Genomic DNA, 26,150 nt, shown 5'->3' on the forward strand with positions numbered 1-26,150 from the left:
CACACACACCCACCCCCACCCCCTGTGTCAGGGGAATGTGTTTATTGAGCTCGCTGAACTTGTCTCTGCTAGTCCGTCCAACATTTGCAGATGTACTTTTCAATGCACGCAGCGGAAGGCAATTAATGTCCAGGTCTGTCATTTGACAGTGTGTTGAAATGATTCAGAGATACACGGGGAGATCTTTAGTCCGACCCCCCCTCTCTATTTGCTCACACGCTTTCCTCTTTAAATTCTGTTTGACATCTGTTTTTCGGTTAACACCAGGGTAAACTGACTGTGCTGAGGAAGAGATTTTGTTATGATCCACTCTCGCACAGGGGATTGTTTCACTACATGAAAAAAAATCAAATGAATCTAATTACTAGGCATTCCCTAGCACGCCCAGTGGAATTTCCAGTTTGCTTTGCGGAAATACTACTACAACGAGTGAACAACAAACTGCCTAATTCTGCAGTTTCCTGTTGTTTTAATCACGAGTAAAGCATGCAGAGCTCATTCTTCAGTGTAATTCTACGAGTAGTGAAGTAACTAGGCCACTCCCTCTGTGTGCACTGCTGTTGTGGGTGTTTGCTGCTTGCGTGAGACAGTCGCAGTCATGTGAGAATGAGCTCCATGTTCCTGCCGTCAGGAGAGTTCGTTTATGGGGGCCTTGTATTTGTCTGTCTCGCCTCGCAGTTGTCACTGCACACAGTGGGTGGGTGTGGTGTCCTCAATTACAGAAAACAAATACAGCTCAACCCAGACCACTGACATTTCATATCAGCGTGATAAAAGCCTCTCGTGTCTCCCCGTGCCTCCCTGTGTGTCTCTGGTCTCGCTGGCGTGGGCAGCATGGCAAACCACTCTGTCACTTTCACACGAGCTTCTTTGGGTGCCATCTCATTGTTCTACCCTCACGTTTTTTCTCAGAGACGGCACATCAGATCTGTTAAATGTAAACATGCATGGCAGGGCAAGAGGGTGACAGGGAGACTGATGAAGGGCTGCTGAAAGGCCCAGTGTGTGTGTGTGTGTGTGTTGTGTTTGTCGGTTGGCCCCTGGGTAGGGTCCCTCACCACCTTAAGAATCCCTCCATCTGTTTCATACTCCCCAGGAACCTGTCAGCCAGATGTGGAGCCACTTCACTGGCAACCCCAAATTCCACCACCTCAACATGGTGATCCACACTCACGCAACGCAGCCCCCACTTTTTACCTCACGTAACAGAGCTGCGCTGTAAACAAGGGGCCAGATGGAAAAAGTTTTTGCTTCGTATACAAGGCTTTAAGGAAAGAGTTCTGCTATAAAATATATTTAACATATGAAAGTGTTACTGTATGATTGTCAGTACAGGGTGGAAGAATCAATATGGGGATTTTTGTAAGGGATAAGAAGAAACTAAGAAGAACTTTTTTTATAGTTTTGGCCATTGTTTCAAATGTCGTTAAAAAGAAGTCCGATAGGGTAAGAAACACAACGAGCCAGACATTGACATGACATGAGGTAGCGAAAACAAAAGGCAAATGGTTAAATTATCACCCAAACCGACTTCCTGGTTCAACTAAAGAACTTTATTTGGAGATAAAACCGTTTATAGAGGAAAATACAGTATGTCAGACTTCTTTTTAGCAATGTGGTCATGCTTCCAGATCTCAGGAACCTGGTGATTGCAATGTTATTATACCTGATAAGAAAGTATAAAAATAAGATCCAAGTTGTAATGGACTGGAATCATCCTTTAAGCCCTTGAAAACACAGTTTAGATCCTCTGTATTTTGGAGACATTGAATGACAAATTGCATTGCATTTGAGATTAAACGATTGCGTTACTGTACCTGTTTAAAGCTGAGCAGTGAATCCTTCGTGCTGATGTCTCGTGGGCTCAAGTCAAAACAGCACCAGAGGCCTGGTATAGCATTCTCTTTTCTTCAAACCCAACGGGGGGGACAAACCGAGTCAGCTCTGGCAGCGAGAGGAAACATTGCCGTGGTGATTCTGATGACCTTTGACCTTAGTTTAGCGGCTTTGGCTCCTTGCCAGACAAGCCACTCGGTCCTGTGCGTATGGGTTGAGGAATGCGCTGGACTGCAGCGAGCTCATTAAACAGTGCAGTGAGTGAAGGGTGAAGGCACGTTGTTTGCACTGGCTTGCCTTCTCAGGCCCTGCAGCTCTTTGTGTACCGATAGATCTCCAATCCCAGAGCCCTGGACGGTCCTGGGACACTGCTGGCACCAGGACAGTGTGTGTGAACCATTATGTGTGTGTGGACACAGTGAAAACTAGTCACCGCTTTTCTTGCAGCATACACAACTATCCTCTTATTGTGCATCCATTAGACTAATGCATGCTGTTGCCTTTGACTTGTGCAGCGAAACGAGATATTTCACGGTTGTTCTCCTTCCAAGGCCTGAAGTGTGAGCACATCTGTGAGAGAGGCCCGTACCCAGTAACCTTGAAGCGTAAGTCAGCAGTTTAAATAGCTTGTTCCAGTTTCAGCAGCGTGCAGCTTTCTGAGCAAAAGTTCCTTTTTTTTTTCTCCTCTCCTCTGCTTTTGCTTTGTTTTGGCACTGATGGAGAAGGAAGAGGAGGGGGAGGAAAGGCCAGAGATCAGACACAAATCATCCCGTGGTACTCTGCACGTGAGAACGGTCAGGTGGTCATCTCCCCGCAGACATGACTTCGGAGCAAATCAAATTGCAGATTTACTATTAAACTGCAGAGAAATGACAGGCTGTTTTGTTTTTGCAGCTTTAGCAATTTTCATTTTTAGCATAGTCACGAAATGCAAAAAAAGCAGTTAAAATGCTGATGCCACGCCATAATAGTGCACAGGTTTTTTTTTTAAAACTATTTTTGAGAAATCTGCTCTCAGTAACACTTTTTAAAAACTCATCCTATGAGTATTAACTTCTACTTAACTACAAAACCTTATGTGACACAACACCAATAGTGACACTGTTCATGACTGGAATATCAAAAGACAGTACTATTTACAACCCAGACAAATTGGAAAATTTGATGTGATTCAGAACCATGTGGGCCTGGTGGTGCGAACTGTCTGCTCTCCTTTATGGACACAACAGTCGCGTTCATCCCACTTTGTATGGCTGTTTCAAGCAATCTGATAAACATTGCGTGACCAGGGCTTGGTTAAGGAATAACAAACGTGAGTGAGAGAGGGTCCTAACCGCCACTCCAGACTGGCGGTGCGCTCCTGAAGAAAAATAGCGAGCGTGTCTCTCGGCAGGGTAACATGTGCTGCTTGGAGGGAGCTGTCAGGGACACGCTGCCAGATTTAACTAGGCCCTGTCTTATTGATATGCATCAGAAACGTGAAGCTTTTCTTCTGAAGTGACAGAATTGTTAAAGTGGATCGTCCTCAACAATTAAAGAAAGAGCTAGTTTGATGATAATTTAAACGCTGCATTGGATGTAAGGAGAGAAATGTGCCACTTTTAATACTTTGTGTTTGAGTTTTCATTTGAAACTGGTAATGTGACGGAAGTAAAAACAAGATAAAATAGGACAAATCAGTAGTATTACTACACACAAAACAGCTTTAAAAAAGTTCAAAATAGTTCAAAACAGCCATGTGTCTTCACTGTTTGAACAATTTGTAAATTGCACTTCCATAATGATTTTCAATATTATTTCTATGCATATTACTTTAAGTTTATACCAACATTTTTGGTGGCTATAAGCAAAGTTTCTTTCCTTGTATAATGTGTTTCCAAGATACGTTACTGAACATTTGTTAGGAATGGCATATTCCATATTATCCTTTACAGTTGTATTGTCATTGTTCCAGAAAGGTTTTCATTTAGTGCGACTCCAGAAAAACTCCAGGTCACCATGGTTGTTGAGTGGCAGGGTGTCTGCTTCTGATTCAGGGTGTAATGAAAAGAAGTGGTATTTCAGAAGGCTTGAATACCAAACAGTCATTTTTATTTTCATGTGGTAAAAGCAATGGTCAAAGCGCATCTGTGCACATTTCTATCCTCTGCATGCCAGGTAAAATATGTGGTGAGCATACAGGTGGGGCCTGTGATGAATAAGTCAGTAAAAAGGTTTTCTTGGTGGGGGGTAGGTAGCCAGGCAAAGTATTTGGGGAACGCCTTGTTTTTGTTTTTCATTACAAGAGAGGGAGAGAGGGGGGAGAACAGGGTGCAAGACGGTTGCCCATTGGCTCAAGTTACCCTTTGGATGATGTGTATGGAGCGCTGCCTAGTGCAGCTGAGCACACTGCACTCAAAGAGGCCTTTTTTCAACCCAAGAGAAAGTCATCCACAAGCTCGGACCCCTCTCCCTTCCAAAAAAACACTCCTCTCCCCCCTCTGCTGCAGACCCCCAGCTCCTTCCTGCCCTGCTTCCCCTGGCCGCAGTCCAAGTGCTTCATGTGGCTCAACTGGGGCAGGTTGGAGGTGGGCCCCCGCCCCTGCCCTCAGAAGACACTTGTTTTCCAGTGGGATGAGGGTGTGTTGGTGTTGGCAGGGTGGAGCAGAGGGGTGGAGGGGTTCAGCTGATGCGGGGGAGTTGGAATTGCCCCTTGGGAGAGGAAGAAATAAAAGAACCAGAGCACTTTCGCACGCCCTACTTTTGGGAGCGCCTGTATGCACCTGTACAGAGGTAGAGATGGTTTAAAGGGCACTTTTGCTAATTCTTTTTATATATACTTGAAACAATCTGGTGCATTTTTATAACTACAATCAAATCCCAGGAAATTAAAGATGCAATTATCTTTTAGAACTTCGGATTATTATGTTTAGTCACTGAGACTCTCTTGTTGCCCACAGGCCGTCTCTGACTGACCTCTAAGTGAAACAGACGGGGCTAGTGAGAGGGTCTTACTTAATGTGAAAAACACAGGCTACGCCCTTCCTGAAAAAGAAAAAGAAAAAAAAAAACAGGGAAAAGGTTGTGTATGTGTGCATGTGTGAAGTGTATGTACTAGCTGTGCAGTCCTATGTGCTCGGCTCTGCAGCCAACCCGAGAGAGCTTCATTTCTCTGATTAGGTTTATTGTGGTTGCGGCGATGGCCGGTAGAGACCTTGCATTGTTGAAGTTTGTTTACCGTTCAGACAGAGTTAGCCAAAGGAACGGGAGAAAAGGGGGAAGGCTAACTCAGAACAAAGAAACGGTTCATGGACAAGCTTGACTAATGGCCGATTGAAAGGCCTTTATGAACAAATTTGAATGGACCAAGGACAGTCAGGGGAGGTAATCTGCTGATAAAAAATATGTGAGTAAAAGCAGTTCTTTGAAATAATGTACAATATCCATGCAAAGTCAGTCAGTGTCCACAGAGAGATTAACTTCTTGTGACTATCGCTGAATTAACATCCAAATGCTGCATCCAGTGAGCTGTTTACTCGTGGATCCAGGGTTGTTGCCCTGTCGGGCTTTGGCAGGGATGCAGGCTTTTTCCCGGGGGGCCACGGTTTGTGTTTTGAGTAGAGAACAAATGAGAAACTTTTGGTCAATAATGATTATTGCATCTGGTGGTTTAAGGTCTCTCCCTCAGTTTTAGGGTATAGCGAGGTTTCCATCTGGTGAAATAAATGGCTGACATGGACAATGGTAATGCACCACAGGCAGACAAAAAAAACAAAATAGGAAAGTCTCCAAACCACAGCCCTGATTGGCTCTTTGAATGTGTGTCACATGTGGGTGGACAGTGAAAAAAACAGCTTTTATTGTTGAGCAAAGATGTAACTGCTGAGGCACTTACATGAACTCTAGCTTTTTCAGAGGAGAAATGTTGACATAAAATTATAGGGTAAACACAGTTGTTGTGGTGATACTAATTAAGGTTCCGTTCCATTAAGTGTATTAAGAGCCTTTCCAGTGAGCCAACGTGTGCAATAGTGGCACTCTGACTTTGTTTGACCTGAATGGAACTAAACCTTAATTAGTATCAGTCAAAATTCCTCTGAAAGAGTGTTACTGTATCAGTACATGACCTTTCCTTTCTACTGGACTGGACTTTGGGGAGATTGGTTGGTTGAATATCTAATTAGATGTAATTGATCGGTTTAGCTATTTTCAGTTTAATTACATAGGAGTCCAACTGTATATTTATTGGATGCTCGATATAATACGATTCATTAAATTTAGGTTGGTAGGAGTTACACAACATTGGTAAATAGCCTTAAATGAACTATTTCCCGACGAGGATGTGATTTCTCGCAAGGTTTTGAAAGTGGTTTGTTGGAGCCTCTGTAAGCTTTGAACATGTGTAACTGGGGACACTCACACCTTCTCAACCCTTTGAATATGCAACGTCTCGAGCCCAAAGTCACAACCTGCATCAACACAGATCATGTATTACTCAGCTGCCTTTCTCACTGGTTATTCGAGGAACAGTATTTGTTTCCGCCCTTCAGGGACGTGTGGATCAAGCTCTCGTCAGTCTGTTTGTGTAGGTGCCTCCTCGCCTTTCTGGTGGTGGATGTCTGCTGACTCACCCTGTGCTTGTATGTTTGCAGACGTGCCAAACTACGGCTGTACTTGGAGCAGTTGAAGAAGCTGGTGCCTTTAGGTCCAGACAGCACGAGGCACACCACACTGAGCTTGCTGAAAAGGGCCAAGATGCACATCAAGGTACTAAAAAAAACAAACCCCACAGCTGAATGAAAAAATAAAATGCTCTAGTCGTGTTCACAACATGTCTGATTGTTTTTGTGGTTTTCGTGACTCTTGATAAGTTAGCCTTTCAGAGCTATAATTTGTTAGTTGTCCGACCGATAAATGACAGAAATTTTGATTACCGAGCAATTTATCGAGCAAAAATGCAAAACATTCGCTGGCTCCACCATGTCAGATTTTAGTACTTGTTGCTCTTTTGTGTCTTATATCACTGTAAAATTTTATATCTTTGGTAAGACAAAACCAGCAATTAGAAGAGGTTACTGTGGGCTCTTTCAAATTATAAATGGCATTTTTTTTCAGACCTACACAAACAATCAAAAAAAAAAATCAGAGACAAAATATTTGTTGTAGCTCTAGTGTAGAGTAAAACTAGAACAAGTCTCCACAAAAAGTCCAGTTCGTCTTTCACTTGAGCTTAAACTCGTGCTCTACCTCTTTTAGCTGTTTGGTTTTCTCTTTAAGTGTTATATTGTTTCCTAATCTTTCAATCAGAGCGGTTCAGGGCCTGCCAGACAAAATTGCTCCCAAGACTGAAAAGGAAAAGAAAAAAAAAAACACTAACAAATGAGTCAACAACATGGAATATACAGATCTTTGGTGGCTGATCTGTAGATATGTGAAAGTACATAATTGGATGTTAGGTTTGTGTAACTCCTCCCATGGTCCATTAACTGTTGCAGCTCACACACACTTAGAGATATCTAAGATACTTTTTACTTAAATACTTTTTTAAAGCGTGCAGCAAGAGCAATGACTGAAGAGCTTAATCATATCCTTTGATTCTTATGGTTGCCATGTAGACGATGCACTGTAACTGTAAGTACAGTTTAGGACACGCTGTACTGGTCTCGCTGTTTACAAGCAGCAACAGTGTGGTCGGTGGAAAATCCAGACGTAGCGAGTTTTAACCCTTCATTTCCTGTTTATCGTCCTCTCTGCTCAGATGAATTCCGCTAATTCTCGTCAATGTGTTGTGTCTTCTCGTATCACAAGGGGCCACATGTGTTCGTGACTTCGCTTTGATTCACCACCGAAAACTTTCATATGCAAATAAGTGCAAAAATCTAATCCCACATTGAGTCAAACCTTTTATAAGAGTTGATGTTTATTTTTTACTTTCTAACCTACAAACTTCATGCAGTCACTCGGGCCACTTCCTTAATACATGTTGAAATTTGTTGTTGTTAAATACTCTCCTTTTGTATCTTTGGCAGAGGTCTGACTGGCAGGAGATGATAGAAAACAAAACTGGTTTTGCTTTCACATGTATGTGTGATAACATCAGTAACAGCATCTAGCATTCGAGCAAAGATCCACTGTATCCAACATCAACAGTAATTCTAAAAATAATATGGTAATCACAATTAGAAGAACATCTTCTATTGTAAATCTATACTCTTTGTTATCTTTTACTGCATATGAATACTTAACAAAGAGCTTATTTAATAGAGTTAAATAGAACTAAGAAGAAATGGGTTGCACATTTATCTTTTCTGTTGTTAGCCTCATTTGGGTGTATAAACATGTACTTTTTTCTCTTATTAACGAACATGCATAGTATGTAGTGGGCAGCAATGACTTGTCTCTCTTTTAAAAATGAAAGTCAAATGCTGGGAATAGTCATTTATACACTGTATTATTGTGTGCTTTTACTACACAGCAGCCAAAAGGTCGATACGTTTTGGGTTCCTCTAAGCACAACCTATTATGAACGGGAAAAAAAAAATAGAGCAGAAGGAAATTTCCCGCAGTGACCTTTTTGGGGGGGGAATGTATATTATCTTTATGGTAAAACAAACAAAAAAATAGTATGCAGGCATACTGTTAAAAGACAGGTATGAACATTGTCATTGATTTCTGGCCATTTCCGTGTGTCTCTGCAGAAGCTGGAGGAGCAGGACAGGAAGGCTTTAAACGTGAAGGAGCAGCTGCAGAGAGAGCACCGCTACCTCAAACGCCGCCTGGAGCAGCTTTCTGTGTCCGGATCCGTAGAGCGCATCCGCACTGACAGCATGGGCTCCACCATCTCCACCGACTCCGAGCAAGGTATGCCGGCTTTAAAAAGTAAACCAGCTGTGCGTGAGTTTCTAGACTGGATTTAGATGTGTGTGCCATATTCTAAAATGCTTTAACTGGCAATGTACATGTAGAAGTCACACAATGTGCAGCTCTGCTCTGTATTGTGCGGACAGTCTTGGGCGTTGTCGTGGTAAGGGCTTTATGTTAACTATGACATGTAAATCAAATGTACCTCCACATTTGATGCAAATCTATAACGACCAAGGTATGGCTGAGGCTGAGGTTGACACGTACGCCTTTATACCCTGAAGCTATATACGTTTGCAAATAGCTCAGCACTTGAGGCTTTCATGTGCAGTGTAAAGCCAGTCTGAGCTGTTTGGCTGTTTACATTTCTCTCGCCGTCCACTGACAACTCACGCTGTCCGGGTGAAAAGCCACTCGATGATTAGCCCCTGCCTTGTTTGCAGGCGATGCCCCCGGGGTCAGAGGTTAAATCTAGCTCTGCTCTTTAGCTACTGATGGTGGGAGACTTCATGTCATGTGGTCTACCGTGCGCTCGTGCAGGTAGTCACGTTTCGTGTGTCGAAATGTTATAAATGCAAACAGTAATGTGTATTCTCTCAGGTCAGGGCCATGACCTCTTGTCCACCACTGCAGGTTCTATTTGAATGCCATTACCCCCAGGCAATCTCACGAGACTCAAGGCGCCAGTCGTCGAATAGTCGTTGGAATTAGTTTGAACATTTCTGTAACTTTCATAAAACCGACTATCTGACAATGACACATCTACAGCAGCTTTCCACACTACGACTGCTTTCTAGCAGAGAGTGCTTGGAAATGTGCGCCGGTATCTGCATATTTAAATGATTTATCTTCTCTGAGGTGGCAGCCGCCGCCTTTGAGTGTGGCCGTTCAGAACAGATACAAACGCTTTTGATGTGGTCGGACAACATCGTCCTATGATCAGGTTCACCCGAGTTTAAAAGTGCTACGTGTTGCTCGCCAGTGTCACATAGTCCCCTGAAAAATGCTTTGCTCGGACTGTTACAGTATGTTTGCTAATCCTGGATGAGGTAAACACACATGCAGTTGTTTATCAATGGATGGGGATTAGCTGTGGGAGCACAAAGATCTGCCTGTTTGCCCAGAGTTAATGGTTGCCTAAATCCGGGTTTAATCCACAGGCGCAGCAGGCAGCCTAATAAATATGTCCACATTTGGGTGGAAATAAACAGTTTCCCCCTCTCTTGTTCTGTTTTTTGAGCAGCACCGAAAATAACCTGCCGTATTTTTTCTTTTTCGCGTGCAGAGGTGGACATCGAGGGTATGGAGTTCACCCCCGTGGAGGCAGACAGCGTGGACAGCATCAGTGACGGCGAGGAGGAGGAGGACCACTACAGCCTCCAGAGCAGCTCCAGTGACACCAGCTACACAGCCACACATTCCCACAGACTGCAGCCACACCACTGTTAAGACACCACGCGGCCATCCATCTCGCAGCCAGCTCCCCCCCTCCACTGACCATTTTGCAGTCGCCAACGCCGCCCACTACCTACATTAGACCAGTCCACAACGGCGGTACACCCTGACCATGATCCTTCTTTTCCTGGCCCTGGCTCTCCAGGAATCACATGGGGCTGAAATGCCACTCAAGCCTTCCTGACCCCCCTGACCACTGACCCTACCTCACCCTACTGTATCCTGCCTGAACCCTCCCCCCCTGCCCTCCCACTGCCCTCACAACCCCTGCCTAGTGTTGCCGCAGGCTCAGAGAGAGCAGAGCAGAATTTGTGGTTTTCAGTGGGGACTTCTGTGATGCGGTGAAGAGCTTTGATTTGTTAATCAGGATTTTGTAAAGTGTGTGTTTGTGTGTGTGTGTGTGTGTGTGTGCGTTTGTGTGCAAGAGAGAAAGACCAAGCGAAGGAGTTTAAGAGAGGTCAAAAACAAAATATAAGCTTCATGTAATCTCTATGAGGCAATAAGACGGACGAGGCTTTGCACTAAGTTTGTGGTGCAAAAGGTGAAGCACTTCTGTTCATTCTGCAGTATATAACACAAACAAACAAACAAACAGTTACTTACATCATGAAGTATCTTTCCTTTACACGGTAAGATTTACAGGAGTAGCTTTTGCAGATGTCCTGCACGCTCCTTTGAAACGTTTGACTGTTGAAAAAAGCGTTAAAGATTAAAGGAATAGTTTGACATTATGGGAATTATATTTATTCACTTTCATGCAGAGAGATGAGACGATTGACACCACTTACATATCACTGAAGCTAGAGCTAGTAGCCGGTTAGCTTAGGGTAGATTAATACAAAAAGAGGCTATATAGAAAAGGGAATGAGTTAGCCTGACTTCGTCCGAAGTTCAGAAATATGCTCACCGGGACCCAGAAAGCTCACTAATTCACATTTTATATCTTGTTTGTTTAAGCTGTAGACAAAATGACATAAACCCCCATAAAACAACAACTTTATATGGATTAAACAAGCTAGATTTAACTTTGTTAATGTACTGGGCTTCTGAGGTGCCGGTATGCAGATTTATTTAACTTTTGGACTTTTTGGACTTTTCCCCCTCGTTTCCAGTCATTACGCTAAGCTAAGCTAAGCTAACCGACTGCTGCCTGTAGCTCGTGTCGTTCTTCTCATCTACTTCCCAAACTTCCCAAAATGTAAAAAACTATTCGTTAAATCTTTCCAATTTTTAGGACCGTGTCGATTTGCAGCAGTGCTTCTGCAACTGCGCGACCCACAATAGGACTTCCAACAGCTAATTCTGTGTATCTTTGTTACCAAAATGTGGCCGATTTTTGGCCTAAGACAAACTGAAAAGGTTACAGAGCTGTAGCAGAGAAGAAAGAATGTATATATGTACAGTTACAAACCCTCATGTCTCCCTTTGGTTGGGTTGCCTAACCACTACTCCACACTACTGACCACTACACTATACCACCCTATGGTGTGGATGGACTACTATGTCAAATAGAAAAAAGGAGTTGCCTCAGAACTAAAACTCTATTCCTTAAAGATTGATTTGAATCTTGTATTTCCTCAGTAGCGAATTGATGTAGCAATAAATACAAGAGGCGGGTGCTTCCTCTGAGTGTTTAAATGATTCTGGTGGACCATGAGGTGTCACGGGAGACTTTTTTCCTTTTACCTTTTTACCCTGTAGATGGCAAGCGGGTGCTTACAGAGACCGGACCTGCAGAAAAAGGGGCAGTTCTCCTTTTTCTTTTTTCACTAATGGATCCTTCTCTGGGCCCGCAACGCCGTTTACCAAGAATTCGCATTTCTCTACAGCTCTGTTACTTATTCAAGCAGTGTTCATGTGTGTCTGGGTGTTTTTTTGTGTGTGTGTCCTGGTTAACAAGTCAAAGCTGTAAATGTGGAGAAAAAAATTGAAAGAAAAAAAAGGGCCAGCTCTAATGATTTGTTGTCTGTAGAGGTGTTCATTTAGCTAACTTAGCTAACTAATCACTTTCAGTTGAACTTTTCATTTTCTATAACAAGAATAATAATCTTATTTCCTCTCTGCTATCTGTTGCTTATTCTGAAGACCAGCATAGATTAAATTTCTTCTTTGACGGAGGAGGCGCTTCTGTCGCTCTCTGACCATTTAATTATCATTAGGCCTCAGTCTTTGGCAGTCTTTAAAGCTTGGCGTCCAACACTTGCAAAAATTAGGGCCAGTCCACCATGGCAGGTCTGACCAAAAAAACATAAAAAACTACAAAAACACTCAAAAGTAAACAAAAAAACTTGCATTAAAAAGAAGCTACTTGTCACTAAAAGTGATATTAGCCAGTGTAGTCTATATTTCTTGTATAAAATTTTGTATTATATTTTCCTAAATGTTCTCTTGTAATAAAAAGACAAAAAAGAGTATGTATATCTATCTATACATATATATATATATATATATAAATATATAAATATGAGAGACAGACAGACATGAGGCCAGGCTTGTTGAAGGGAGATTGGGGGCAGGGGAGCTGATACACTGGCCCCTCTCCCTTGGGTGACTCTCCTGCTGTCATTCTGTGCCTTGGTGAGCCTTCATCCTCCTCCTCCTCCTCCTCTTCTTCCCACCACCAGCCTCTGGCCTACTCAGTCACCCACCCCTCCTCTTAATCTCATCCCTCTTCTTCTAGTCCTCGGCGGGGTGAAAGCTTTGATTTCAACCCATAGCATGCCAAAACACTTCCACGAGCAAAAGGGGCACTTGAAGAGAAGACCTCATTTTAAATACATAAAAAAAAAAAAAAAAAGCCCCTTTGGTCTCTACTGAGAAGCCGCTGTTGTTTTGTACACCGCTGTCCAGGCACTCCCCACCCTCTTGACGCCCGCTCGTCGCCAGTGGCCGCTCTCTGTCACAAGAAAAAAACGAAACACACACTGGTAATCCCCATGGCAGCTTCCAGTCGGCCCCGAAATGGTCACCAACCGGGCGTTCAAAAACTTCTGGACTGAGCGTGTTTTTTTTTTTTTGTTGTCATTTTACTATTATTGTTTGTTGACTATGTGTTTGTTCAGTGGGGAGTCACTGGGAGAGGAGCCGATAAAAGACATAATCCAATCGATGGCAGCTTCAAGTGTTATCCTCCGCGCTCCTGTTCCATCCCAGAAATAGGTTACCGTGGGAGGGAGAGCAGCAATATTACCATCTTGTGCTTTCTGAGGGAGGGTGGGCGGGCAGGGTTTGTTTTGTTTTTTTTAGACAAGCAGTTGGTTTTGCTTTTGACTCTGTGGTGCATTTTATTTGGTGACCAACTATATTTTTGTTTTGATGAATTTTACCTCCTATCTGCACTCTCTCCATACACTGCAGGAGGGCAAAAAAGAATTAACTAGAGATTAAAACAAAAAAAAAACCTTTTTGGAAAAGCTGTTTTTATTCTTTTTGTCATTGAGAGTTTACATTCATGTCAACAAGGATTTGTACATGACTGTTAGTAGCAAAAAAATGTCCTTTTTCAGTTTGTTGGTCAAATGAACAACTCAGTACACCATATTAATGGCATAAAGTTATTCTCTTGCACAGAACCTCCCAATAGAAACGTGACAGAGTGAAAGGGATGAGGGCCAGATATGAGATTATAATTTTTCAGTGGCGTCATTGAAAAATATACATAGCACACTCAGAGCGAGTGGTTTCTGAGCAGTGGACCGGACGTGGTAACATTTTGTTTGAATGCTGGATGGATAGTGTAATTCTTTTAATGATGTGCCTTGGAAAAAGTTATTTTCTTAAAAAAAAAAAAGAGCAGCGATTGTACCATTTAATGAAGACAGTTAAATCAGTCACAGTTGCTCTTATTTTGAACCCCTTTGGAGAAGCAGCAGAAGATGTTACTGCTTCCTTCTCCACTGCAGAGAGGTTAACATTTATTTCAAGAAGCTGAAGGGGCTCTTCGCTGAACTCCTGTAAAGATCAAAGGGTTATTTAACAGTCATCAGAGAGACGGGCTCAGTTTAGAAATTGTTGACTTCAGAGCAAGTACAGACAAGGTTTGATATTTGCTTTCATGTCCCTGTTGCACAGAGATTTTACTTTAGCGTGTTTTGGTTTTCTAAGCACAATAGCACAGTGTGGTGTTTGGGGAAGTCGGCAGGCCGAGACAGAAAAAGAAAGTGGGCGGTGAGATGAAATGAGGGTGGAAGCGTGGAACCAAGGACAGTCTGCACAGAGAGCAGGGTCAGTCACAGATGAAATCAGATACACAGATGACACCATCCTATGTCTAAACCTGCTGAGCAAAGGTGCTTAGAAAATCAACACGAGGACTTCCATTAAATATTATTCCTGCCAAATAAATAGTCACTTTTAAACCTTCCGTGCTGAATGATTAGTCAGAGTTCCTTTATGTAATTCCAGATGAATAGCTTTAACTACTTGTAGGCTTTAGGTCAGCATCCCGCTTTCCCAGACCCCAGCCTTTATGTCTTTTCTCCTTAGTTTTTTTGCATCTTTATGTATCAGGTGACGCTCTACAGTCGAATTGCTCTACCGGCATTTATGGTTCATCTTTTGTAACCACAGGAACCTATAGGCTGCAGGGGAGAGCGAGCTGGCTGGGATTTAGTTGAGGAGGAGGAAGAGGAGGATGGTGGGGACTTTGTTTGGGCTGACGTGCTGTGCAGAGTAGGGAGAGTTCTGTGCCAGAGACCTGTGAATATGTTTCTTTTTAGCAGATGTGTAATATGCATTCAGAAGATGTTATATAAGTTCCTTTTTTTTTGTTTTGTTTTGCGTGCGAGTGTGTGTACATGAGTACCTGGTGCTGGCTAAATTTTTAGCAAACACTTGAAGGTATTGTGTATTCTCTCATTGTAATATAATTAAAATGTTTTATACATAAAGTTGCCGCAGCCTCATTATTGCCTGTTCAATGATTTACGAAACACTGTATGGATTCACACACTGCTTATTGTTGGGGGGGGGGCAGCGCACTGTGACAACCTTGAACTGAACAAAGCAGCAGGAATATGCAGATGAAGGTGTTCAGATGTTACACGGCTTCCTGTTTGGTTTGTGCAGCTGTGAAACTGCGATCTGCAGTTTGGAATATTAACCGTATTTTAAAAGGTCAGAGTTCATTTTTTGCCACTGCCACAGCGAGGAAAGGTTAACGGGTGAAATAAACAAAGAGGCACAAAATAAAATCAATAACTTATCACATTTTATTAAAGCTTACATTTGACAACAAAACAAACAAAAACACAAGACAACAAACACTGGACTTTAACTTGCAGGGTTGGTTGAAACTCTTACTTTAAAAGTCCAATAGATTCTGTTTTTACATATTTTTTTTGAACATCTCACTACTATCTTCTTAAAATAAATCTATTTTACAAATGCTTAATGCTAAATAATTCTTCAAAATACATCATATAAATTATTTGTGAACTGTAATTCAAGTCTTGCAGCAGAAAAATCCAGACAATTCCATCTAAAAGGGAATGCAATCACTGAAATGTTTACAGTATCACCTTCATCACTACTTCAGCTTCGTATCAACACGCAGATTGAAATGATCTAAAACATTTTCACTAACGCACCTCAGTCATACTGTTAAAGGCTAATCACATTACAGAGCACAGAGCTGTGAAAACTTTACTCATTCTGACTTTTTTTGATACAAGTCACTTTGGTATCCTGTGATTATCATCAACTCTTCAGAACAGGCGGTGCTGGCAGTGACTAACCAGTAGCATTTATACTTCATTCTATTATTTATGTGCACAATATTACAGAGTAGATTGTTAGTAGCACATACTGTGTGCTGAAAGTGTGAAGTTTAGTACAGTCGGACAACCAGAAAAGGTTAAATAAGGAACTTACACCAAGGTTCCCTGTTTAAATACACATTAAATTCATAATCCTTCTTTTAGTGAAATTAAAAGTACACTGTCACAGCATTAAGAGTGGTCTAATGTGAACTTTAGGCTGGACCAAATACCTAAAGCAGAATAATATATCACTTGCTGATCAATGTAAGTGAAAGTGCCATCCTTGTACAAGCGGATTTTTATCACTCTGCATGAAAATAAGCTTATTACTGTATATTAAAATAGATACATTAAATATATGGCAAAAACATGAAAATATGCATTTAATTCTGACATAGTTGCAGCATTAAAAGAGTGCTGCTGGTCACAATCTGAAAGTTTCCACAAAGGCAATATGTTTCATACACAGACTCAGGACCTGAGATTTAACGAAAGCTGAGAGAAAAGAGAGAGAGAACAGTTTGCTGTGTTAAGAGAATAAACAGTGAGATCCAAGAAAAACCTCGGTCTAGTCACGATGATCAAAAAGGCAGTGCGTTGAGTTCATGTCACCTGTACAGTTCCTCACATACTGTCCTGTCAGACGTACTGCTGCGGTTTCTGTGGGACAGTAGCAGCTGTGGCGAGGCTCTTGGCTGCCTCCTTGGCCTTCTCTGATGCGTCCTTCACTGTGTCCCTGAGCAGCCGCTGGGGCGTCTCTCCTGTGAGCCCAGAGAGTGTCGAGGTGAGAGAGAGAGAGACAGACAGGACAGAATGAGGATAACAACGGACAAGGAATACGCAACATCGATGGTTTCCTCAAGCACGACGTGACAAGGGATATTTGGCAACTGTTGCGTGAGAGGAAGCGTATTACTGCTAGAAAACAGCGGTGAGCTGAAAACTATAATGATATGAACAAAGATTGTAAAATAACGTAAAAATCGGCTCATTCATAGTGTTAAAGTGATTAAACTGAAAGTCTGTGTATTCTACCTCGTGCTGCTGCAGGGCATTTGTGTTTTGGTTCAAAATGTGACGGAAATGTTTCCAGGTCCAACCCAGTAAGATTTCTGTCATGACTTTTATGTAAAATGAACTCAGGAGCTTATGCAGACATGAGACCAACATGCCAAGTTACCATCACATTTACGTAAAGAGGTTCATGTCTGAAAGAGGCTTTATATAATGCCATGCAAAATGGAAAGCTGACAAAACTTCAAACATTATAGAACGTCCTCTAAAAAAGTCTTGAAAAGAGCACACCCATATTTGTAAGCTGTAACAAACTGCCTCACACTGGATTCAGAGTCTATTTGAGTCTGACCTCGCTGTGAACCCTCAAACTTAGTACCTCACGTGAGAACAACAACCAGAATCACAATACAACAGAGCTCGTTCCCTAAACTGCGAGAGACGGAAAGAGAACAGAGACGAGTGGTTTCCTTGACATTTAGGTGCTCTCAGACAAAGCAGCAGATATTTGGTAAGTGTTTTTCCCGAGAGGGTGGCTACACGGTGGCAGAGGGAGGAACCTCTCGGCGTTTGGAGACTGACAATAACTGGAGGGAGGTGTATCTGGGGAATTTATAGAGGCCAAAAACAAAGCAGACGTGCAAAAGCAAATTGTGTTAGCTGCTGTTGATTTCTCCATTTTATAATCTTTTAAACAACAAAGAATGTGAAAATGTGCTTTAATTCCATAAGCAACATTAAAAAATAGAATTTCAATATCATTATCTATATTTTAGTCACCATGCGTGTTTTAGTGGGAGGTTACGTCAGCCCTTACTAAAACATAATTGTCTCAGAGGTGTAGTACTAGCAGCAGATTTTATTGAGTCTGTCAAACTGGTTTTAACATGTTTCTTTTTCCTCACTACAGTTGAGTGGGATTATTATTTTTTTTTTTTGTCTGGCGCAGTGCCCCCGCTGACTCTTGCCAGAAAAGTGAAAGGCAAATTCACGGCTTGTATGAAAGCACCTTTAAAAAAAATCTCCATCTAATCAAATCCACCCTCAGGTACTTTCACAATATCAGAAAAATCTCAGCATTCCCATAGCCTGTGTCTGGCGGGTTAATTCGATACCAACAGCAGTAAAGTCACAGTGTTAAGGGTGTTTTAGGTGCTTATTTTCCTTTGAAGGAAATCAGGTGATTACAGTGTGTAAAAATACAATTGGTCTCATGCCTCGTTGGCTCATGTAGTGCTATAAAGAAGATTATATCAAGCTTATATAAATCGTGATAATTCACATGTGCAATTATAACTTGAATGTATGATTTTGGGAGTGGATATTGGCATAAAAAAATACACATTGTTGAAGTTCATTATACTCTCTAAATATAAAAAAAAATGACACTAGTTTCTTTTGCATAAGGCTTTGTAAAAGAAGGTTAAATATACTGTAAATGTATTAGGTTCAGCACAAAGGCTAGTATTTAATCGACTATAGATTTACAGGCTAGAATGAGGGATGAGGGCAATCATTCAATATTATAAATTCCTCTCTCTAGATTGTCTTATTGTAACAAAATTCCCATATTGGGAGTCAAAGTTCCCTGTATAAGGTAAAAATTTCTCAGCACTTCCTCTCAAACATTTTGTTATTATTAAAAATACAAACCCCAAACCTTTTAACCAAAGAGATTACCATGGTTTTCCTTCTTTTTTCAATATTTAAATAAGTACTGTCTGTTGATTCATATGGCAATAACATAATTAGTGTGACTATGATTATGTCTATATTGCCAAGTCACATTTTAGGCGCAGATTCTCTGAAAACTGAAGTGAACTTATTTAATTGATTTGCATCAGCATGTACTCGGTGGGCCTTTCAGATCAGAAGAAAGACGCTGAACTAAATGTAAAAAACACTATATGTGGACCTTTTGAGACGAGCATTGTGTCTGAGAGCTAATCTAATCTAATCCATAAAAACTTCAGGTCAACATCTAGATCACCTGACAGAACTCCACCCTACACGACACAGCTCTCTCCAGCCTCCACGGTCCCTCACACTCTCCACCATCCTGTCCGATTATCAGAGAAGATTATTTTTAATTGGACAGTTCAAAATATACTGTAATCGACAGCAAAACAACCAAATTTAAGTTACTGACACAACAGCACAGGAGGTCCTCTCTGTTCTACATCACTTGACATTGACTATACTGCCATACGATGGCAAAATGCAGTAATTCACACTGTTCACAAAAGTTTCCCTGAGCTGTATAACATTTGATTTGCTCAGTGTAAATGTAATGTGAGACTTTTTCTTTTTATCTCTAAGCCATAATAACCTAGTATTAAAACCACAGTAAAACAGTTCATCCTGAATGTTTTACTTTATTCTGATGTTTATGTAGCATATTGGTAGTTGCATTAAAAAAAACATTAATATTAAAATACCTATAAATGCAGAGGTTATTTAAAGCTAGAATTCAACTAGACTGTACAAAAACAACAAAAAAACAGCACAATATCAATCACAAGGGATTTTCCTTACTGCAGTGGGTAGAACTCGAAGACCCTTTTGTTAGCTGGACTTTAGACATCATTTATGACAAGACAATATTCATTGTTGCATTTGGGGAAAATAAAAACACTGCTGTTACTAATGACTCATGGCAAGGGTTCAGTTTTTATCTCAATTACTGTCAACTAAACTACACTATGTACTTCTATAGCAACACTAAATGCACTTTTCAGTCACTTTTACTCAGAGTTTCTGCAGTCTGGCTTTTCAAGACAAACGCGGTGTGTATCAGCATACACAAAGCACAAGGGGGACAGTCACTCCTTAAGCTACACAGTCTACTGCGCTGGGCTCAGATATGGCATCATGTGACAACCCTGGGCAAGGCCTGGGATGGCAGATGGATGCCCCGCTGCTAACATACTTACCACAACGCTCAGCCTGATGCCAATCCCTGCAGTGCCATCAACAAAGGGGCAATGGGACGGAATCACAACAGTGGGAGAATGGCCTTTCAGACAACAGTACGCTGCATCAGCACAACACACAGTTTGTAGCACACCACAAACCTCACTGATCAGGGCCGGTTGCCAAACAAGGCCCTACCCTTTTTCCTTTAGCTTCCTGTGACGATTTAAATTCACCTCTGGTGATTCAAAATGACATTTCAAATTTGAAATGACCAGGGTGTAGGATTTAGTGGCATCTAGCGGTGTAGTTGCCAAACAAGCAATATATAATAATAATTAAATCTAGAAATACTCAACAGATTAATCAAATAATCATTATTTGCAGCCCTAGTTGTAATGAAGGACACACATTTGCAGAAGTTGTAGTTTTCTACGGCTGCCATTATTTGTTACTGAAGACCTATGTTTTACAGACAGCACCTTTAATTAGCCTGACGTTTTGTCATGTTTATGTTATCAGGTTATTTGCCCTATTTGTCTTTCAGGGGGTAGGCTTTTTTAAAGTGCCTTTCAGATGGCCTGCTCGACAGTATTTTGTTTATGCAATGCTGACTACAGAAATTGTTTTGGTCCGAGCCTAAATTCGGAAAACCAAGATGTTTGTCACTGTAGTTGTCATGGTTTCATATCCTTCTGCAGTCACATGGCATTTCTATGAAACAACAAGGACCTTTAGGCTTCTTAATTGAACCTGTTTCCAAGACAAACATGTAGGCAATGCAATCCAATTACAGAGTAAACTGCTTCAAACTATTCTGTAACATTCGACATGTCGATTTTGCACAAATAGAAAAAGGAAACATTTTTTGCCACTTCAGGATCTTGGGAGGGTAAATGTACCCAAAGTGTAGAAAATGTATTAAGTAAACCATAAATAAGTCAAATAAATAGTGTACAATGTATCAGAGTCCAATGTTTTGAGGGGAGAAAGTCGTACTCATAGTTCTCCCTTTTCCAGAAATGGCAACAGTTAAAAATAAGCTGTTTTGTTTCCCTTTTCTCTTTCTCTTTCTCTCGTTTCTGCTGGTGAAGTGTACGTACCCTGTATGTTGGACAGTGCGTATTCCAGCCCTTTCATGGCCTTCACCTGGTTGCTCTTAAAACGGGCCAATCCAAACTCCTGGGAAAACACAGAACAGGAAATGGCTTTACATGGGGGAGACGTCTGAAAAACAACACTTAGTTAACAGTCCTCTCTCCCCTGCTCTCTGGGGATATTAAAGCAAGACTGGCATCTTCCACATCTAATAATAACAATTTTAGGTTGACATATTTTTGGCACTGTTCTCACTTCTCCCCTCATATCTTCAACTTCTTTATTTTGGCATTTGCACACAGGCTCTGACGCCTTTGCTGCTCTTGCTATGACCCACAAATCAAACTAAGGCCTTGAAAATAGGATTCTGTACGTTCCCCCCTAGAATAAAAACAAATTCATTTACTTTAACTGAAGCATAATGTGTGCAGCATGTATATTTTTTACACTCTAGTGCAGATAAAAGAAGGTGAATATAAATAAACACTACTACTATCTAAATACTATTACACCTTTATGCTCATGAATTCATATGTGACTTATGTAATGTAAATAAGACTTTTCAAAGAAAACACAAAGAGAAAAAAGCACTCTTTTCTATTGTACCATTCACATAATGTAACATGGGTAGTTACTGCACAAAGAGGGTGTAAGTACTTGAATAGGTCTGGAGAAGCCGTAAACACTTGAGGATATCCACACTTCCCGCCTCAACTGGGTGGTGGCTGGCTGCTCCGCTGAGTCTCGGAAAACACAACGCTCTTCAACCGACTAACAGAGAGAGAGAAAAATGACAGCATGGTAACCTTCGAATGCGTCACACAGTTCGGGAACAGAAGTAATGTGCAGTATCGACGTATATATGCTTGCATGCTCTTCAACACTTTGGGAGTGTGGACAGAATTTCCTTAAAAGCTTCTTTAAATTCAGCTTTAATACATGTAACAGTATATTTTAACTCAGAATATATCAAACCAATTAGTACTGTCAATTACCGGTGGGAATATTCAGGAATTTCAATTTCATTTGATCTGAATTAATCCAAGTATTAACACAAAAGTGCTATATTAAAATCACAGAAGCTGCACTTTTTTGCTAAATTTAAAATGACAAAGCTGCATTATAATTTAGTACTGTGGTGCTATAGAGATGGTACAGACCCCAACAAATCTCACATCATCATGATTATTTTTTTTACCATATAGTTCAGCCCTAATTTGGATAAGTCAGGGGACTGCCAGTTTAATGTTTCAAACGTTATCATAACTCTTTCAAATAGAAAACACTGTTTACTCCCAGACACGTCTTGGCTATATTTGTTAATGCTCGGCTCAGACGACTTCTTTGATCACGAACAGTTAGTTAGCTCGACTACTGGTCACGTTTCGTATTACAGTAGATTAAAAATATGGGTAGCATAAATCCATCCTGCATTAGCGTGAGCTGTACAGAAATAAGAGCTGCATAATGCACAAGTCATGTCAAGGTCCTTCTTCCCTGGGAGATTATTACATCTGAACTGCACTCAAACACTCGCCTCCTTTGAAGATCAGGCTGGTTGAATTAATATTTCCTCTTCCTTCCTGAGGTTAGCAGCTGCATGTGACTGCACTGAGCAGTCACGGCACAGAGTTCAGTCTTTTCTACTCTGCCAAAACATTATACAATATCAATACAAAGAGAAACTGCTACACTAATAATTATAATAATAATTGGTATTTTTTTATTTGTGAATTGATTTTGAATTGTGGAAATTGTGGCTGCCTTTTTTTCCCATAAGAAAAAATAGACAGTGAAAAGGGTCTGTTTATAATCATACTGACATTGTAGCAGCAACATATACATCTTTCACTACAGTTTCAATGTCTATATCTATAGAATATGTCACAGACATGGAAAAAAATATAAATGTATTATTTAAACTCAAACTCAGGCTCTCTGGCGTTTCTGTGGACAAAATCCATTCATATGTTAAGACTTTTATTGTATTGTATTTATCAAAACTCAGTATAGAAAGATAGGGCTGGCAGCGGCAGCTCCACAGGAGCCATGCAGCTGACACGCTGTCGGTGTAAACACAATGCGTGTGCCTTAAGCAGCTGTTCAGCGCCGTGTCTGTCATGTGCTGCTCAGGTCGGGAGTGTGAACCAAAGCTAACAGTCATATCAGACCACAGTACTCTACTATATCACTGAAGCAAGATGATAACTTTAACCACTGCACATTTTACTCTTTAAACCTGCAATAACTGATTGTTGAGACCACTTGGGGGCAGCAGAAACAAGTTGTGACATATAATCACCTTTTAAGTTGATTTGACAAAAAAAGAACGTATCTGGCAGATGCAGACCAAATTATCATTCATTTGGAGTCGGATTTTCTGACCACCTGATGAATGCAAGTCCAATAATTACTTTGTTTTAGCTGGGTTGTTAGTATCTAATGCTCCTTTACGTTCACCTGCTCCTTGCTAACTGTGTGTCCGCTGTTTGGTGCTGAGCATTTAGCGTACAGTGGATTCTCAGTGCTTCTTAAATTAGAAATCAGTTGCCTGTTGCAGCCAAACAGCTACACAATGAGCGGACACTCAATATTTACTTCCATAAAGCTGAGCAGATTCTTTGTGTGGCCCCTTTCACATTGCCACACAATCATCTAAAACGGAAATCGGCTGCAAAAGTTCATAATAAAGAAAGGGAAATATTGCATTAAACACAAACCACAGACAGCTCACCATGAGAGTTGTGTGGTTGAGGTTCCAGGTGTAGGTGGTCAGGCTCCTGTTGACAGGGTCCACGATGGAGTCTTCGATGATGTACACGGAGCGTGACATGCCGGAGGGGAAGAGCCGCTCCGCCCAGCGAGGCAGCCGATTGGTCTTCATCAGGAGGCGTCTGGTGAGGAGCCGGTGGTCGGCAGTCACCTCCCGGTAGACAACGTCCTCTGTGAGAACATGGGTGCTAATCCATAACAAAAATCCTTAATTATTAAATCAAGGCATTAGGGAATGATTAGGAATGGTAACAGTGAGCAAACGCAGTCTTAAAACAACACTCACATGTCCGTATGTGCATTCACAGACTTGGAAAGTGTGATCCTATCATTTAACTTTCACATCAGTTTGTGATTAATTTCAGTTCTGTTTAAAACGGTGGTCCACTTTCCAACAGTCAATTGAAAGTGAAAAAAAAAAAACCACACTGTGAACTTTTAAAATAAAGAAATATATAATATTATACAAAATGTTTTAGGTAAAGTCATAACAAAAGTAATACAGATTGACAACACATCAACGAATATGCTAAATGTAGTTTTATTTCTCTGATGTGTTTTTTCAGTTCCCCATCTTAATCATGACTGAGGGCTCTTTTTAGTTGTAGGTTACAGCGCTCAACATCAAGAATGTCTCCACAATCTGACAATGTAAACCATTTCCATATTAATAAATTAGGTTTGTTGCAAATGACTGTAGCTTGAAATATTACATCAAAAGCAGTGACTAAAAACAAAGATTCACAGGGTAGTTTTGGTTTGCCTCTTTTTCTGCTCACTCATATCCAGACAAAGTTGAGCAAGTTGCAGGTTCTTCTTCTGATTTCAAGCAGAAAACGAAAGATCTTGAAGGCTGTGTTGACTGTTGACCCACACCATATTAACAAGTCTGTATCTAGGATAAAATAATGAGCATATAAATATTACAATACCTGAATGGATTAGGATACCTCTGCCAAAAAGCAGAGACAACATGGTCCCACGTACTCCTGATGTCGGCGCTATTACAGAAATACTTGACCATTCTTCTTTCGCTGATGTACAGTATGACCTGAATCCCGAACCCTGAGGTCCCTCGCTGTGACTACACAAGATAATGAATGCTTGGGTGCTGACTCCATCCAAAGTTTGGCACAGTCCTTAAAGGGGGAAGAGAAAGGGCTTTACCAAATCTATCAACCATCAGTAAGAAGCAAAAAAAACAAACAAAAAAAAACTTTAAAATTACAAAAATTAATTACGTACATGAATGTGAATATAGATCATGTCAAACAGCGGTAGCTTCTTCTCAGTATCTTTTGGTACATCAGGCTACTGTGTTGCAAATCAATGAACTGGACTGCTTCATTTTGGATTTTTATATGAGTTTTGCTTCAATGCGATTATGTACCTTCAATTGAAATGTATTTTATTTGCATGGGTAGCCAGATACAGCAATATCTGTCTGTTTATTTTATTCATAGAAAAATAGCTCAACTGACTTTCAGCAAATGTTGTAACAGATTCTATCCATATCACGGCCTCCGGCTGCATATCCATCGATAGATGCATAAAACCGACTCTCCATATTAGATTAACTTATTACATTATATTCGTTCTATATGCAAGAGCTATTGGAAACCTGTGCTCTATCAGATCCTGTGATCCGCAGTGTTGTTAGGTTTAGGCATGAGGAGTGAGATGGTTACGGTGGTGGTACAGATTTCGGCGTAACACAGGAATAAAAAAATGTTTTATTATTTATTTAAATTATTTGTATTTCATACTTGGCCAGTAAATTTGATTCTAATTCAGTTTTGTGTATGTACATAGTAGAGCTTTAAATAAAGTGAGTTTGCTGAAGAATGACTAATGTGTTTTATGAGTTTTCCTAATTAGAATTAGATATTTGTTTGCAATTATTTATTTTATACCATTACACTACCTCCTGCTGTAACCTGTGGAATATTCTATATCGACCACTCAATCAATCTGTATAAAAGCTGAATATAGTGTACATACAACTCTAATACTGATTTTGATGTTTTATTTTGTTGTTTAATGTGTATTTCTGTTTTCTTATCTGCTGTAACGAGTGAATCCCCCAGTGTGGGATCCATAAAGTCTATCTTCTTTTATCTCAGATGAAATGTGTTATAACGTAAAAGTAAAATAATCGAAATATCCACGTCGTTAGCCCCTCAAATAATCCTAAACACGTCTATAAAAGTTTCTTCTTCCACCGGCTCGACGTGAATGATCTGATTATTACTGTTCCTTACGTAATCTGGAGCTGTCACCTTGACTCGTGGCTCTGTGAGGTAGCTGCAGCTGAGGTTATCACTGCTAACCAAATGTCTCCTGAAAACTCACTGTAGTCACTCAGCTGATCAAACGCTTTGACATCTATGAGCGGGAGTTGGAGTGAGTGACCGTGTGGAGGATTTGACAGCTGTCTTACAGTTCCAACAACTCAACCTCGGT

At 40.9% G+C, this 26,150-nt stretch overlaps 2 protein-coding genes across 3 annotated transcripts in view; one reads left to right on the forward strand and one right to left on the reverse strand.

Moving 5' to 3' along the window:
- mxd4 (MAX dimerization protein 4) overlaps positions 1-12,776 on the forward strand; it is a 23,489-nt gene extending 10,713 nt beyond the window's left edge. Inside the window, exons 4-6 of the mRNA XM_035660595.1 lie at positions 6,468-6,582; positions 8,514-8,676; positions 9,962-12,776. Coding sequence (XP_035516488.1) covers positions 6,468-6,582; positions 8,514-8,676; positions 9,962-10,125 — 442 coding nt within the window. The 3' untranslated portion in view covers positions 10,126-12,776. The remainder of the gene's footprint in view (positions 1-6,467; positions 6,583-8,513; positions 8,677-9,961) is intronic.
- A 2,549-nt stretch (positions 12,777-15,325) lies between these two features.
- LOC118327304 (PRELI domain-containing protein 1, mitochondrial-like) overlaps positions 15,326-26,150 on the reverse strand; it is an 11,091-nt gene continuing 266 nt past the window's right edge. Inside the window, exons 1-6 of one of the 2 annotated variants that reach the window (XM_035660608.1) lie at positions 24,933-25,908; positions 24,620-24,826; positions 23,650-23,875; positions 21,573-21,686; positions 20,921-20,999; positions 15,326-16,651 (exon numbers count right to left, since the gene is read on the reverse strand). In XM_035660608.1, the coding sequence (XP_035516501.1) occupies positions 16,530-16,651; positions 20,921-20,999; positions 21,573-21,686; positions 23,650-23,875; positions 24,620-24,711 (633 nt within the window). In that variant the 5' untranslated portion in view covers positions 24,712-24,826; positions 24,933-25,908 and the 3' untranslated portion in view covers positions 15,326-16,529. Of the gene's footprint in view, positions 16,652-20,920; positions 21,000-21,572; positions 21,687-23,649; positions 23,876-24,619; positions 24,827-24,932; positions 25,909-26,150 lie in introns of those variants that run through there. The other variant, XM_035660609.1, reaches the window with a different exon arrangement.

Source organism: Morone saxatilis, unplaced genomic scaffold (assembly GCF_004916995.1).
Source record: "Morone saxatilis isolate NCDOM2014 unplaced genomic scaffold, NCSU_SB_2.0 Contig17, whole genome shotgun sequence".
Taxonomy (NCBI): Eukaryota; Metazoa; Chordata; class Actinopteri; family Moronidae; genus Morone; species Morone saxatilis.